At 54.4% G+C, this 16,586-nt stretch overlaps 1 protein-coding gene across 1 annotated transcript; it reads right to left on the reverse strand.

The window, feature by feature from the left end:
• Positions 1–395: 395 nt before the first annotated feature.
• Positions 396–13,143, reverse strand: GNB2 (G protein subunit beta 2). The gene is made up of 10 exons (XM_058182320.1): positions 12,858–13,143; positions 5,568–5,697; positions 5,237–5,275; positions 5,046–5,152; positions 4,829–4,892; positions 4,582–4,744; positions 4,430–4,496; positions 2,596–2,797; positions 1,948–2,164; positions 396–641 (listed from the first exon to the last, which is right to left on the reverse strand). Exons 2-10 carry the CDS (start codon positions 5,622–5,624, stop codon positions 535–537), a joined length of 1,023 nt encoding a protein of 340 aa, XP_058038303.1. The 5' UTR covers positions 5,625–5,697; positions 12,858–13,143; the 3' UTR covers positions 396–534.
• Positions 13,144–16,586: the final 3,443 nt, after the last annotated feature.

A 16,586-nucleotide genomic window follows, 5' to 3' on the forward strand; every position in this document is an offset into this window, starting at 1 on the left:
GTGCTACATTGTAACCCCTCAAAACCTTTTATTTGTGAGGCTGGCACCCCCTTCTCCCCCTTGGCAGCATCGCTGGCCTCCTCCCCCCTCAACGTTGCAGGTGGAAATCGGGCTTAGAAGAATGTGGAAGTGGAGCAGAGAAAGAAATGGGAGGGGGGACGGACAATGGGAGGGCAGCCAGCTGAGGGGCAGAGACCGGATGGGGGAGGGGCCACCAAGGGCCTCCAGCTCTTCTCCCACCAGCCCCCTCAACGAAATCACCGAGTGCTACATTGTAACCCCTCAAAACCTTTTATTTGTGAGGCTGGCACCCCCTTCTCCCCCTTGGCAGCATCGCTGGCCTCCTCCCCCCTCAACGTTGCAGGTGGAAATCGGGCTTAGAAGAATGTGGAAGTGGAGCAGAGAAAGAAATGGGAGGGGGGACGGACAATGGGAGGGCAGCCAGCTGAGGGGCAGAGACCGGATGGGGGAGGGGCCACCAAGGGCCTCCAGCTCTTCTCCCACCAGCCCCCCTCATCCACCCCAAGGCAGGGTTCAGTTCCAGACTTTCAAGAAGCTGTCCCAGGAGCCGGTAGCTACGGCCATGCCGTCGTCTGTCACGCCGAGGCAGCTGACCCGGTTGTCGTGGCCAGCGAGGACCCCTGTAGGAAGAGAGACTCCCTAGCAACAAAGCTCGAAGGCCACGGGACACCCCAAAAGGCTTTTCCTGCAGAGAGACCCCTCCAAACCCCCATCCTAGCCACCATCTGTCCCTTCCTGGCTGACACGGACGGCCCAGACCGCTTGCAGCCAAACCCCGAGGGAACTCCCCTCTTCCTGCTTCTCCGATGGGCCCAGCTGGACCCCTCCCCAGCACAAAAAACGGGATTTCTGTTCTGGAATGCTGGAAAATGTGACTCCAGGTATTGACAGATGGGCAGATCACCCAATCTAACTATGGCAAAGATGCAGAGCCAGCAAAGACCGGCCACAGGTATGGAGGTGGGTGGGAAGCAGGACAGAGCGGAATCCTCTTTCGGACTATCAGGTTGACCTGTGGTGGAAGGGAGTCTGGATTCCCGAGAGGGAGGGGCTGCTTTCCCCAGGGTAAAATTTGGAGTGTCTGGGAGGCAGGAAGGAGGTCGAGGCGGCCCCACCCAGACAGCTCACAGGAATCTCTCTATAGTTACGCAGGGAATTGCTTTAGTCTGGCAAGATCCTGTCTGTATGCAACAACTAGCACTGGTGATGTTACCTAGTTGGGGTCCTGAAACGCCTGCAAGGAAACCACCAAGCTCAGAGAGCAGCAAGCACCCCACAGCCCTTTTCTTCCTCCTCCTCCCAACCCCCACTCCCTTCTAGCACTGAAGAAGCTACCAAGGTGGGTCGCGAAACGCCTGCAAGGAAACCACCAAGCTCAGAGAGCAGCAAAGGCCCCTCAAATAACAGTAAAGGAAGTCTACGGATTCTCTGTCATCTGGGTCACGGTTGTCCCAAACGGGCTTTTTTTCCCAAGCGGCAACTGGACTTTCTTGTTTTTCTTCGAAGACATTTCGCTTCTCATCCAAGAAGCTTCTTCGGCTCTAAGACGGGATAGTGGGGAATGGGAGGATTAAATCTGAAGAACCTTCTTGGATGAGAAGTGAAATATCTTCAAAGAAAAGCAAGAAAATCCAGTTGCCTCTTTAAAAAAAAAAACATCTGGAGTTGGGAGGGAACAATAAGCTACTCCAACAATCGAGGCCACAGAACTCAAACTAAGCAGACGATGGTCTGATCTGGTTTCTGAAAACCAAGAACCCCTAGATTTCAGCGGGATCCCGACTGGGACCCAGCAGATCCTTGAGGGACGAGGGGAGGAGAATTTGCTGACTTAAAAAAGGGCCATTCTGAGCTTCTAACGGAGCCGCAAGGTCAGGGGCGCAGGAGCGGGCCGAGGCGTGAGCTGGAGGGAAGATGGCCACTCACCTGCCCGGTCGCCCTTCATGGAGTCCCAAATGTTGCAGTTGAAGTCATCGTAGCCGGCTAGCAGGAGGCGTCCGCTGCGAGAGAAGGCGACGGAGGTGATGCCACAAATGATATTATCGTGCGAGTACAGCATCAGCTCCTGGTCGGCACGTAGGTCGAAGAGGCGACAGGTGGCATCATCAGAACCCGTGGTGAAGGCGTTCCCATTGGGGAAGAACTGGGTGAGACGGGAAGAGGGGAGACCCGTAAGAAGCGAAAGCTAGGGGATTCTGGGAGTTGAAGTTCACCCGCTCGAAAATGGCTGTTGCAGAGCAACTGTCAGAGTTGAGATCAAATGGGGAATTAGCAAGGACCCGTTATGTAAACATGTGAGGACGAAGTCTGACTCCCCTTTGAATGCCACCAAATCCCATCTAGTCTGCAAGATTCCTGTACTACAGGCATAGAACAATAAAGTAGCTACTTTGAACTCTACATTTTTTGGTCTGGTTCTTCATGCCTAAACAGTGGCCGAGGTTGAGAAATTCTGTCCTAGATGCTTTTGCCACGACACCAGGGGCCGGAGAGTATCTCAAACAGGGTCTTCCGAGTCCAATCTCCTACAAGCCCTCCCCCATCTCCCCTCCCCAGGGCAGGCTCTGCACTCACACAGACAGCATTGATGTCAGATTCGTGTCCCGTGAACGTCTGCCGGCACATACTGTCTCGGATGTCCCACAGCTTGACTGAAGCATCGCAAGCGCCCGACACAAAGCAGCGCATGTCGGGGGACAGCGAGAGCGACATGACGTCCCCGCTGTGGCCTGTGAAGGTGGTGGTTTGCTGGCCCGTCTCGATATCCCACAGGGCACTGGCAAGGAGGAAAGGGAGGGAGTCAGGCGTGCGCCCCACCCAGCTTCAGGACTCCAGATTTGACCAGTCCCACTTCAAAACGGACACGGAACAGACAGATGGCCTTAAAACAGCGGCCCCCAACCTTTTGGGCACTAAGGGTCCGGTTCCATGGAGAACCCTTTTTCCTGCCAACTGGAGGCGGGCGTGGTTTCGTGAGCTGCCTGCTTCATTTGTTTGCGTGGCCCGGTGCCGTTCCACGGACCCAGTGTTGGGGACCCCTGCCCTAGAGAGCTTGTACTGGTTGAGTTGGAGTGAAATCACTTTGGGACGTTGTTCTGCATCAGCTGCCTGGTGGTGTCTTGTTGTTGACTTTTCCTAATTCTAACACAACCAGGAAGTTCATGGCTCAGCGCAGGCAGCCCTCCACGTGACCAGAACCAAGCTCAAAATTTCAGTTGCGAAGGGAGAGTTGTTACTTATAGGTTTAGCCCCATTGTTCTGTCCACCCTCGCCTCCGTCCGACGGCACTATCAGCTCTAGCAGCAAACTAGCGAGCGTCTGCCAAGTATCTCTGTTATCTCCCTCGACGCCGATGAGTCACCCAGGAACAAACAGTACTTCAGCTCTAGTTCTCTCCCTCTAAGCAGTTGATTTGTTCGCCACGAAGTGGTATAGCAGCCCTTGCTGCTTTTATACCCTGTGGGGTGTGGCTCCGTGACTCAGCACTTCCTAGGCCTGCCCCACCCCTGCTTCCGTTGTTCCCGCTTTTCCTGTCCATGAAACCTAGGGTCCAGCCAGGCCTGATTGCCATCAGCCGTGTCTGGAGGTGTGGCCGGGGGGGGGGGGGGGAGAAAGAGTCAGGGGACGGGGGCCTCGTTATCTCCTCCACCTGGCCTGCCTCTGGTTCCTGGAGCTGAGCCAGGGAAGCCGGTGCTCCCGAGGTAAGTCCTGATGGCCCTTCCCCCTCACTTTCCAAGTCACTTTCTGGCAGGAGGCCCGGCTCGGGGGGCGCAGACACAACACCCATTTTATGACCTTTCTTGCTGTGGCGTGGATGTTAAGTGAACCTGGGCTTCCCCCACTGACTTTGCAAAAGGGGATCATGCGACTCCAGGACACTGCGACCGTCATAAATGTGAGCCAGTTGGCAAGCATCCAACTTTTGATCACGTGGCCAGGGGGATGCTGCCATGGTTGCAAATGTGGAAAATGGTCACAAGTCGCTTTTTTTCAGTGCGGTTGTAACTTTGAACAGTCATGAAATGAAAGTTGTAAGTCAAGGACCGCCTGTATTATGAGCCGGGGTGGTGCAGTGGTTAGAATGCAGGATTGCAGGCTGACTCTGCCAACTGCTAGGAGTTCGATCCTGACCGGCTCAAGGTTGACTCAGCCTTTTGTCCTTCCAGGGTGGGTAAAATGAGGACCCCAATTGTTGGGGGCAAGAAGCTGAGTCTGTACATTGCTTAGAGGAGAGGGGCTGTGAAAGCCCAGCGAAGCGGTATAGAGGTCTAAGGGCTATTGGTAGTGCCCTCTACTTCTAGGTGGGTCTCGGCTCAGAACATCTGTCTAGCAAGTGAGTGACTGATACATCACAAGCCCCTTCCCCTTTGGGGCGGGGGAGGCCTTGGCTCGAAGTCCAGCCACTCACCAGGTTGTGTCTCCCGAACTGGTGATGATCTGGTTATTGGAGAGGAATCGGCAGCAGGAGAGGTAGCCTTGTGGAGGAGAGGAAGGTGCGGTCAGTAGGGTGGGGGAGGGGGAGGCCTGACCCCTCCCTGGGGGAGAGAAGAGGGTCCTCACCCGTGTGTCCTGGCAGCTCCCGGCTGACCCGGACGTTTCCTTCGCGGGTGATGAGGCTGTAGATGGAGCAGATGTTGTCCAGCCCTCCGCAGGCCACGTAGTTCCCGGACGGAGCGTAGGCGCAAGTCATCACCCAGGACGACCGCAGAGGAATGGCGTGAACCTGGAAGGAGACGGGCACTGAGCGGGGGCCCCAGGCCCACCTGGGCCTTCTCCGGGTGCCCCCCCCCGGCACCTCCCCACTCACCTTGTTGGTGGTATAGCTGTCCCAGATGATCAACTTGCCATCTTGAGAGGCACTAACCAAAAGCCTGGGTCGACAGAGGGAAACGGGGCTCAGAGCCTTGATTGTTGGGGGGGGAAGCAGGGATGGGGACCCCCTCCGCCCTAGTGGATTCTTCCAACTCCCCCACCCCCTCTTTATTGGGGGGGGAGGGAGGGGCTCATCCTTTTGCTGCTCTCACCTGGAGTCCGTCCCCCAGTGCATGGCGTAGATCTTGGCCAGGTGACCCCGTAGCGTCCGCCTCGTTCGCATCTGGATCCGGCCCACCGGATCGAGGCCAGCGGTGATCTTAAGTTGGGGGGAAGAGAGGGGTCAGTGGTGGGGGAGGGGGCAAGGGGGGTCTCCCCCCCTCATTGACTCCACCTGCCTCACCTGGGTCAGCGTGGAATCGCCGCATGCTTTCCTGGCGTCCTGCGGGAGAGAGGAGGAAGGAGGCGGCTCACTTAATGACCGGCTCAGATGCCACTTGGCAGTTTCCCCTGTCCCACCCAGAAGGGCCCCCTCCCCAAGACCCAACCGCCCCCTTCATTCCCCTTCCCGGAGAACCCAAAGCCCTGCATCCTCCAGCACACACACACCCCTCTGCCCGCACTGAACACAAACATGATGCCGTGAAGGCCCACTGCCGGCTTTCTCAAGATGCATTTGCCACCTCACTGAGGACTAGAACCTTGTGGCAACCCCACTCCTCCGAGTAACTCACCCGGATCTGGTTCCGCAGCTGCTCCGCTTCCTGCCTCAACTGCTCCAGTTCACTCATGGTGGCTGGGGGGCGGCGGGGGGGGGGGCAGGGGCTTGGCCAGCAGCCCCCTTTCACTTAGCCACGATCCTGCCTAAGGGAGGGGAGGGAGAGAGAAAATCCTGATCTTGGAGGCGGGAGGAAATTATTACTGTAACTTTAAAAAAGAATATCTTGCTTTTTCACCAGTGTTGTCCTGGCCTAGAGGTGGAGCTCTCGCTTCACAGTCAGGAGGCTGTGAGTTCGATCCTAGGTAGAAGCAGATATTTTTCTCTCTCTGGGCACAGTGAGAAATATTTCTGCTGATTATAACTCTGCATTGGCGACAGGAAGGGCATCCAGCCAGTAAACACTCAGCTCCATTCAGTAGCCCAGACTCCACAACGCAGGGGATTATTGGGGTGTGTGTGTGTGTGTGTTTGTTAAATAAAGATGATGATGCTTCACCAAATGGCATTCCAGTCATAACAAAAGTGGGCCTCGAATGGCAGCTAAGAATTCACACACAATCAATATTCCTTGACTTAGCAACTGTTCGTTTAGTGATCATTCAGCGTTACGACAGAGCTGGAAAAAAGCGACTTGTAATGTTTTTCAGAGTTAGGAATTTTGCAGCGTCCTTATGATGGTCAAACTTCAGATGCTTGCTTTACGACGGGCGCTGTGTCCCAAGGTCACACGATCCCCTTTTGCAACCTTCTGACAAGCAAAGTTACTTGCTTAACCATGGCAGTGATTCATTTTAACGACCGAGGCAGGAAAAATTGTAAAACGGGGGGGGCAAAACTTGATTAACAAATGTCTCGCTTAACAACAGAAACTTAGGGCTCAACCGTGGTTGTAAGTCAGGGACCACCTGTATAATCTATGATTCACTTAACGAACAGGTTATTAACAACTGCAGTGATTTTTAAGAAAGGTCACAAAATGGAGCAAAACTCAGGACAACTGTTTTGCTCAGCGACAGAAATCTGAAGCTCGGTTTGCGGTCGTAAGTCGAGGACTACCCGTGATTTGAAAACACAGCTGTAATACTCACTTTCATCCATCACAAAACGCACGCTGGATTAAAAATATTCTTTCACTTGCAGTCGGAACGAGAGCAAAGAGAGGAAGACCGCAGAGATGGATGGGGCCACAGTTTGCTATTTGTGCCTCCCCTTCGTTTGTCCCTGGTCCAGCCGGGCACCCGGCTGCCCACCAGGGGCCAAAGGGACCAACAGACTCCCCCCCCACACCCCAAAAAAAAAAAAAGACCCAGAAGTGGCAGCCTTTACAGGGAGCGGATTTCTGATTTTGCAGATCAACACCTGAGCCTCTGCCACTGCAGGGTCCCATGCCTGAGCCCATTCCAGGGATCCCTACCGGGGGGGGTGTGGGGGGGTGGGTTTGAGGGATTGTGTACACACACACACGTTGCAACCCAAGCCCCCCAACTTCCCAAGCCATGGGGGATGGAGAAGGAAGGCCCGTCTGGAAGGCGCTGCTAAGCAGAGAAAGGAAGAGGCCACAACTCACTGCAACCCGAATCCCTACAGGTGCAAAGGTGGTGGTGGGGAAAGGGACACACACACACACACTACATACACAAGCGCAAAGGGTCTCACTTAAGAAGATCAGGATCACTGTGCCCGTCTTTGCAGGAATGCATCTCAAACCATGACTGAACGTGAGAGCCCACTGGTGGCTCAGTGGTTAGAATGCAGTACTGCAGGCTGACTCTGCTGACTGCCAGCAGTTTGATTCTGGCCGGCTGAAGGTTGACTCAGCCGTCCGTCCTTCTGCGATCGGAAAAACGAAGATTGTCTCCGACTCTGCTTAGAGTGGGCTATATGTACACTGAGAGCATCTGCACCAAGACAAATTCCTTGTGTGTCCAACCACACTTGGCCAATAAAATTCTATTCTATTCTATTCTATTCTATTCTATTCTATTCTATTCTATTCTATTCTATTCTATTCTATTCTATTCTATTCTAAAGCACTGAGAAGCAGGATATAAGTCTAACTGCTGTGGCTATTGCCGTCGGAGCCCCCACCCAAGATGGGACCCCCGCTCAGCTCCCACGACCACTTCTGAATGGAAACAAAGCGGGGGGGGGGGGGGAGGAGGCTCAGAGCAGCTGGATGCTCATTTCCTGGCAGAGCTGCGGCAGCGTTTGGCAAATAAAGGTGGGGTCGCCCCCTACGGACCCCCCTCCGGCCACCTTAGAGAAGCCAAAAAGACAGGGTTGCTAAGACGACCAGCCACACACTCTCTCTCTCTCACACACACACACATACTGCTCTATGCTCCGGGAGGCGGTTGCCTGAGCAACGGGATGAGAAAGCCGAGCCAGCGATGGATCCGGGCTGTTTGAGGGAGGAAGTGGGAAAGGAAGGCAGCCAAGGGCAGCTTCCTCTGGAGGGGGGGGCTGCTCCTTCCTGAGGGGTGGGGGCAAGTCCAGCCCAGAAAGGCCTAGAGTGGCCAGAGAACATCTGAATGGGGAAGAGGAAGAGGGAGACATGGATGGGGGAGGAGGAAGGGTATCAGAAGGAGGCAGAGCTGAAGCATGGCAGGAGAGTGCCGGCTGCCCACCAGGGGCCAAAGGGACCAACAGACTCCCCCCCCACACCCCAAAAAAAAAAAAAGACCCAGAAGTGGCAGCCTTTACAGGGGGCGGATTTCTGATTTTGCAGATCAACACCTGAGCCTCTGCCACTGCAGGGTCCCATGCCTGAGCCCATTCCAGGGATCCCTACCGGGGGGGGTGTGGGGGGGTGGGTTTGAGGGATTGTGTACACACACACACGTTGCAACCCAAGCCCCCCAACTTCCCAAGCCATGGGGGATGGAGAAGGAAGGCCCGTCTGGAAGGCGCTGCTAAGCAGAGAAAGGAAGAGGCCACAACTCACTGCAACCCGAATCCCTACAGGTGCAAAGGTGGTGGTGGGGAAAGGGACACACACACACACACTACATACACAAGCGCAAAGGGTCTCACTTAAGAAGATCAGGATCACTGTGCCCGTCTTTGCAGGAATGCATCTCAACCCATGACTGAACGTGAGAGCCCACTGGTGGCTCAGTGGTTAGAATGCAGTACTGCAGGCTGACTCTGCTGACTGCCAGCAGTTTGATTCTGATCGGCTGAAGGTTGACTCAGCCGTCCGTCCTTCTGCGATCGGAAAAACGAAGATTGTCTCCGACTCTGCTTAGAGTGGGCTATATGTACACTGAGAGCATCTGCACCAAGACAAATTCCTTGTGTGTCCAATCACACTTGGCCAATAAAATTCTATTCTATTCTATTCTATTCTATTCTATTCTATTCTATTCTATTCTATTCTATTCTATTCTATTCTATTCTATTCTAAAGCACTGAGAAGCAGGATATAAGTCTAACTGCTGTGGCTACTGCTGTCGGAGCCCCCAACCCAAGATGGGACCCCCGCTCAGCTCCCACGACCACTTCTGAATGGAAACAAAGCGGGCGGGGGGGGGAGGAGGCTCAGAGCAGCTGGATGCTCATTTCCTGGCAGAGCTGCGGCAGCGTTTGGCAAATAAAGGTGGGGTCGCCCCCTCCGGACCCCCCTCCGGCCACCTTAGAGAAGCCAAAAAGACAGGGTTGCTAAGACGACCAGCCACACTCTCTCTCTCTTCTCACACACACACACACATACTGCTCTATGCTCCGGGAGGCGGTTGCCTGAGCAACGGGATGAGAAAGCCGAGCCAGCGATGGATCCGGGCTGTTTGAGGGAGGAAGTGGGAAAGGAAGGCAGCCAAGGGCAGCTTCCTCTGGAGGGGGGGGGGCTGCTCCTTCCTGAGGGGTGGGGGCAAGTCCAGCCCAGAAAGGCCTAGAGTGGCCAGAGAACATCTGAATGGGGAAGAGGGGAGACATGGATGGGGGGGGGGGAGGAGGAAGGGTATCAGAAGGAGGCAGAGCTGAAGCATGGCAGGGAGAGTGCCGGCTGCCACCTTCCAAAATCGGAATCAGGGAATGGACTCCTGGCACTTTTGCAAGATGCCAGGCACCAACCCCTCCCCCATTCGAAATGGAGGCCCTTTGAGATGCCCCAGGGGCTGCAGGGAGGGAGGGAGGGAGGAGGATCAGAGTCGTGTCCCCCACCTCCACCCCCCAATTCAGCCCAGATCACAGGCTCCCCCTGCTCCTCCGCAGTCCGCTCTGATCCTCCGCCATGGGGGATCTGGAAGCCTTCCTAGGGTGCAGCAAGCAGGGGAGGGGGGGGCGCACGGCTGGCAAGAGACTCGACAGCCGGGAGCCCAGTGGGAAGGAGGCCTCGTCCTCCCCAGGCTGCAAATCTGCCTGGCTGACAAAGACTCACAACAAGGGGAAAGCCTGCATTTATTTAGACTGGAATAGAACTGGAAGGGACCTTGGAGGTCTTCTAGTCCAACCCCCTGGCTCAAGCAGGAGACCCTGCGTCATTTCAGACAAGGGGCTGTCCAGTCTCTTCTTAAAAACCTCCAGTGATGGAGCGCCCACAACTTCTGGTGGCAAGCAGTTCCACTGGTTAATTGTCCTCACTGTCAGGATATTTCTCCTTAATTCCAGCTTGCTTCTCTCCTTGATTATTTTCCATCCGTTGCTTCTTGTCCTGCCTTCCGGTGCTTTGGAGAATAATTTGAATACCCTCAAATAATGGAAGATGCTATCAGCCCCGCCCCCCCCACCCCCCCAGTCCTTCTTTTCTCTAGACTGGCCAAACCCAAATCCTGCAACTGTTCTTCATATGTTTTAGTCTCCAGGCCTTTGTTCCTCTTATTTGCTCTTCTCTGCACCTTTTTTTAGTCTCAACATTTTTTTCATAATGTGGGGACCAAAACTGGATGCAGGATTCCAGGTGTGGCCTTACTAAGGCTTTATAAAGCGGTACTTTATAAAGTATAAAATACTTTATTTGCACTGCCTCATCCATGTGTTGGACCACAACACCCCAAATTCCCAGCCAAAGCCCATCGGCAGGGAGGGAGACACCCAAGCAGAGACCCCCAGCTGCATCCAGAGTGGCTCTTCTCAATCCACACTAAAAGCTCTGGTATTAACCCAACTTTTATAAATATTTTGCTTTCCCGGTTCCACAGCGGAACACCACCACACTCGTGCCTCTACGGGTAATCCTCAACTTATGACCACAACCGAGCTCCAAATTTCTGTTGCTAAGCAAAACGGTTAAGTCAGTTTTGCCCCATTCTGCCACCTCTTCTTGTTAACCGAATCTCTGCCGTTAAACTGGCTTCCGCAGGGACTCTGCTTGTCAGAAGGTCACAAAAACGGGATCGCCTGACCCTGGGGACATTGCAACCGTCATAAATATGAACCAGTTGCCAAGCATCCGAATTTTGGTCACGTGACCATGGGGATGCTGCAACGGTCGTTAAGTCACTCTTTCCAGGGCTGTTGTAACTTGGAACAATCATTAAATGATGATGTTGTAAGACGAGGATCTAGACCGGAGGCCCCCAAACTTGGCAGCTTGAAGACTTGTGGACTTCAACTCCCAGAATTCTCCAGCCAAGTCTGAAGACCTCTGATTCTAGACCAGCCTTTCTCAACCTTGGCCCCTTTAAGAGGGCTGGGGAATTCTGGTTGAGAAACCCCATCCTAGGAGGAACAAGTAGTTGCAAAAAACTGCACACCGGAAGTAAAAGCCCAGTGGGTTCCCCCCCAGAGGGCTGCGGCAGCGAGTGGCCCCCAAGCGGAACACCACAGCCCCAGGAGTCTCCATGGGGACCCCCACCCAGGAGGAGGGTCTCCCATTTGCCCAGCTGGCATTTCCTCTTTCAGTTCTCTCTCTCCCTGCCCAAATCACGGGTGGCTGGCGGGCCCTTCTCTGGGCCTCCATCCTCTGAGCTCAGGGGGTCATTTCCTGGGAGACCCCTCCCCTTCTGCAGTGTTGCATCAACTCCAACCCGCCCCCCACATTCGGAGTTCAACAGGCAGTGGGCATCCACACAGCGCCAGGTTGAAGCCCACCACCACTTCCTGCAGGGTGCCCTGCTCGGGTCTCCACTGAAGGTTCAGGCTGCCCAGGGCAAAACTCCCAACCCCCCCACCATGCCCTGGAGGAGCTGCTCTGCCCCCTCCCCGCCCTCCCCATGGCCGGAGGGGCTGAGGCATCCCTCTGGGTGTGTTGGCCAGCCTAGCTGGTTTTCAGGAGGAAGCGAAGAGAACTGATGCAAGGCTGGGGATTGGGGGGCGGCCCTCTTGGGCCTCCTTCCGCACAACGCTCTTGGGTGTGTGTGCGGGGGTCCTAAGTCTGCAAAGGTCAGGAGACCACAAAGCCTCTCCACCCCCCACCCCGTTGCAAAGAGGCAACCGCAGAGGGTCTCCCTCTCTTTCTCTCTGCAAGATGCTGCAGTCTCCCAGACGCCCCCTCCCCTCCTTGGACCAGGCCCACCTTGGCCAAGGCCAGAACATCCTGCTTGGCTGCTGGCGAGACACAGACACACAGACACGCAAAGACACACAAGCAAAGACACACACACACACACACACCCCTTCTGAAGGCCGAGCCCTGGGACGCGAAGGCTCCCCGGGGGGGGGGGGGGAGTCATTGAACGCCGTAATGAAAGCCTCCAGACGCGCTGATGAGCCCCGGGGAGGCCTCGGCTGCTCTTTTGGGGAGGGGGCAGCCCAGCCCTCCCCACCTCTGCCCCGTCTCCCCCCCTACCCGGCACAAGAAGACCCCCCCCCAAAAGCGCCAGGGATTTTTGTTTTCGGGGGGGGGGAAGCAGGAGGAAGCCGAGCTTCCTTCGTTTGCGGGGGGACGCAGGGCTTGAAGGGGAGGGGGCCAAGCCAAGGCACCCAGGGACCCCGGGGGCCATCTCGGAGCCCCCTCCCCCAAAAAGGGAGGGGGCTGAGAAGCGTCCTGGCTGCTGTCGGTGGGGAGGGGTCGCGGGAGCCCCCGAGTTGTGGGGGGGCCTGCGGGGAAAGAAGTCGTGATGGGGACGGGGGAGAAATGGGGTCCCGGGAGGCCGAGGGCGGCCTCCCTGCTGCACGGGGCGAAAGGGCGGCGGAGCGGCCGGAGGTTGTGCAATGGGGCGGGCGCTGCTCCGGGCCGACGGAGGCTGGGGCGGCGGAGGGGAGGGGCTGCCCTGGCCTGGGGGCTTCCTGGCTTGCATGGGGGTCGGGAGCGGCTGGGGCGGGGTCTGCAGCCTGGGGGAGGGGAAAGAGGGGCGCAGCAGGAGGAGGAAAAGAAGGGGGGACCACCCGGCTTTCCCCAGCCGCCGCCGCCCCCCCCACCTACCTGCTGCTGCCGCAGCGCCGCCGCCGCCGCACGAGGGGGCCGGGGGGGGGGCGGGGGGCTCGTTTCCGCTGCTCCAGGAGCGGAAGGATCGCGCTCGGCCGCGGCTGCTGGGGCTGCTCAGAGCGCGGCCGGAACTTGACTCGGGAGCGCGCGGAGCGATCTCACCCCGCCGGCCCAGTGATGCGGCTCTTCCGCCGCGCCCAGAGTCGGACGCGGCCGAAAGGACTCCCCGGAGGGAGGGAGGGAAGGAGGGGGAGCGGGAGAAACCAAGTGCCTCCGCTCCGGGGGGGGGAGGTCCCGCGGCAAGGGGAGGAAGGCGGACCCTGTCAGACCGTGAAGCGGGTGGGGGCCACACAAGGAGGACCCGCCCCGGTGTGAGGCGAGGCGGGGCCCGAGCCTTCCTCACCCGCCCCGAAAATAATTCTCAAGTAGGGCCGTACCAACTGGGATGGGCCGAGTCAGACCACGCAGCCCGGGGGGGGGGGAGAGGAGGAGAAGGACTTGGGGCATACCAATTCCCAGGGGTGGCTGAGGGTGAGGGCGGAGAAGAAGCGTCCAAATGCCTTCAGAGTAAACCTCGGCTCCCCGAGGGGAGCTGGGCATTCTGGGGGTTGTAGTCTCTCCCCCTGCGGCCAGGAAGATGCGAGTGCACGTATTTCTTTAAGGGGAGAGTTGTTCCATCCAGAGGGGGCAGCAGGAAAGGTGGTACAGTCCGAAACAGCCTGTTCTAGCCTGCTCTCTCTCTCCGGATGCGTCGGGACTACAACTCCCATCGGTCCCTGCAGGAGATTGAGAAATGGCCTCAAGCAGGCAGAAACCCGCAGGGGCGGCCGTGCAATTTGCTGCCAGGGGACCCGGCTGGTCAAAGGGGCTCCTGGCAGGCAGAAGCCCAGGCCTGGGTACAGCTGCACCTGGGGGATACCTGCCTGCCTCGAGGCATGGAAAGATGCCAAGCAGGCTGCAAGGGGAGGCCGCTGCTCTCTGGCCACCTCCTGGGTTCAGACCGCTCTGGCTGGGGATAATAGGAATTGGAGTCAGAGCCTGTCTGGGAGGCTGCTGCTCACAGCCACTGTAACCACTAGAATAGAATAGAATAGAATAGAATTTTTATTGGCCAAGTGTGATTGGACACACAAGGAATTTGTCTTGGTGCATCTGCTCTCAGTGTACATAAAAGACAATATACGTTCATCAAGGTACAACATTTACAACACAATTGATGGTCAATATATCAATATAAATCATAAGGATTGCCAGCAACAAAGTTACAGTCATACAGTCATAAGTGGAAAGAGATTGGTGATGGGAACTATGAAACGATTAATAGTAGTGCAGATTCAGTAAATAGTCTGACAGTGTTGAGGGAATTATTTGTTTAGCAGAGTGATGGCCTTCGGGAAAAAACTGTTCTTGTGTCTAGTTGTTCTGGTGTGCAGTGCTCTCTAGCGTCGTTTTGAGGGTAGGAGTTGAAACAGTTTATGTCCAGGATGCGAGGGGTCTGTAAATATTTTCACGGCCCTCTTCTTGATTCGTGCAGTATACAGGTCCTCAATGGAAGGCAGGTTGGTAGCAATTATTTTTTCTGCAGTTCTAATTATCCTCTGAAGTCTGTGTTTTTCTTGTTGGGTTGCAGAACCGAACCAGACAGTTATAGAGGTGCAAATGACAGACTCAATAATTCCTCTGTAGAACTGAATCAGCAGCTCCTTGGGCAGTTTGAGCTTACTGAGTTGGCGCAGAAAGAACATTCTTTGTTGTCCTTTTTTAATGATGTTTTTGATGTTAGCTGTCCATTTTAGATCTTGCAATATGATAGAACCTAGAAATTTGAAGGTTTCTACTGTTGATACTGTGTTGTCAAGTATTGTGAGAGGTGGAAGTATGGAAGGGTTTCTCCTAAAGTCTACCACCATTTCTACGGTTTTGAGTGTGTTCAGTTCCAGATTGTTTTGGTTGCACCACAAGGCTAGTCGTTCGACCTCTCGTCTATATGCGGATTCGTCATTGTCTCGAATGAGACCAATCACTGTTGTGTCAACTTCAGTAGCTTAACAGATGGATCATTGGAGATGCAGTCATTGGTATACAGAGAGAAGAGAAGTGGGGAGAGCACACAGCCTTGGGGGGCCCCTGTGCTAATTGTACAGGTATTTGATGTGATCTTGCTTAGCTTCACCTGCTGCTTCCTGTTTGTTAGGAAGCTTGTGATCCACTTACAAGTCTGTTCCGGTACCTGTAGCTGGTTTAGCTTAGTTAGAAGAATGTCTGGAATGATGGTATTGAATGCTGAACTAAAGTCTACAAAAAGGACCCTTGCATAGGTCTTTGGAGACTCAAGATGTTGTAGGATGTAGTGCAGAGCCATATTAACAGCATCATCTGTTGATCTGTTTGCTCGGTATGCAAATTGCAAGGGGTCTAAGAGCGGATTCGTGATGGTTTTCAGGTAGGAAAGCACTAGCCTTTCAAAAGTTTTCATGACTACAGATGTTAGAGCAACTGGTCTGTAGTCATTCAGTGCCTTGATGGTGGGCTTCTTCGGCACTGGGATGATGGTAGAGCGTTTGAAGCAAGAAGCAAGAAGGAACATAACACTAGGCCTGGCGAGGAACATAACACTAGGCCTGGCGCCAAGAGCCTGGCGCTGCTCCAGAGAGGCTGAGATGAGGGGAGCTCCAGTGTAATTATTATTTATTTAACATACCGGATATCATACATGGAAGAGCCGTAGAGGTAGTCCTTGACTTACAACAGTGGTTCACTTAGTGACCAAAGGGACAACAGCACTGAAAAAAAGGACTGGTGACTGTTTTTCACACGTACGACCGTTGCAGCCTCCCCATGGTCACGTGATGCTCGGGTGCTTGGCCATTGGTTCATACTTACGACGATGGCAGTGTCCCGGGGTCACGTGATCCCCTTTTGCGACCTTCTGACAAGCAAAGGCCATGGGGAAACCAGATTCACTTAACGCCCGGGTTATTAACTTCAGAACTGCAGTGATTCAGTTAACAAACCGTGGCGAGAAAAGTCATAAAATGGGGCAAAACTCACTTAACCAATGACTCATCAACAGAAATTTTGGGCTCACTTGTAAGTGAAGGGCTACCTTAACATTTCAATGCCTAAAGTACTAAAACGCAATAAAATACAAATGTTGGATCTGTGCTCAAATACCAACGTCTGCTCTAGGCCTTCTAACCGCTGACCCTGAGCATCCTTTATATGGGGGGGAAATCAGATACTGGACGGATAGATGCTCTCGGCTTACAACCGGTGACCCTTTAGTCCCACCCAGGAGGAGGAGGAGGAGAGTCCCTGGGAGGTAGGATTCCTGTTCAGGATTGCCCACGGCTGAGGCCTTCGCTTAGTTCAAAGCCTGGCTCCCTTTTTTGTGCGTAAGGAGGGTGGCGGAGGGTGGGTGCCATAGAATAGAATAGAATAGAATAGAATAGAATAGAATAGAATAGAATAGAATAGAATAGAACAATTAGAATTAGAATAGAATAAGGAATAGAATAGAACAGAACAGAACAATTAGAAATAGAATAGAATAAGGAATAGAATAGAATAGAATAAGGAATAGAATAGAATAATAGAATAGAATTAGAATAAGGAATAGAATAGAATAGAATAGAATAGAACAGAACAATTAGAATTAGAATAGAATAGAATAAGGAATAGAATAGAATAAGGAATAGAATAGAATAGAATAGAACAGAACAGAAC

The sequence above is a fragment of the Ahaetulla prasina genome, chromosome 4, assembly GCF_028640845.1.
Source record: "Ahaetulla prasina isolate Xishuangbanna chromosome 4, ASM2864084v1, whole genome shotgun sequence".
Taxonomy (NCBI): domain Eukaryota; kingdom Metazoa; phylum Chordata; class Lepidosauria; order Squamata; family Colubridae; genus Ahaetulla; species Ahaetulla prasina.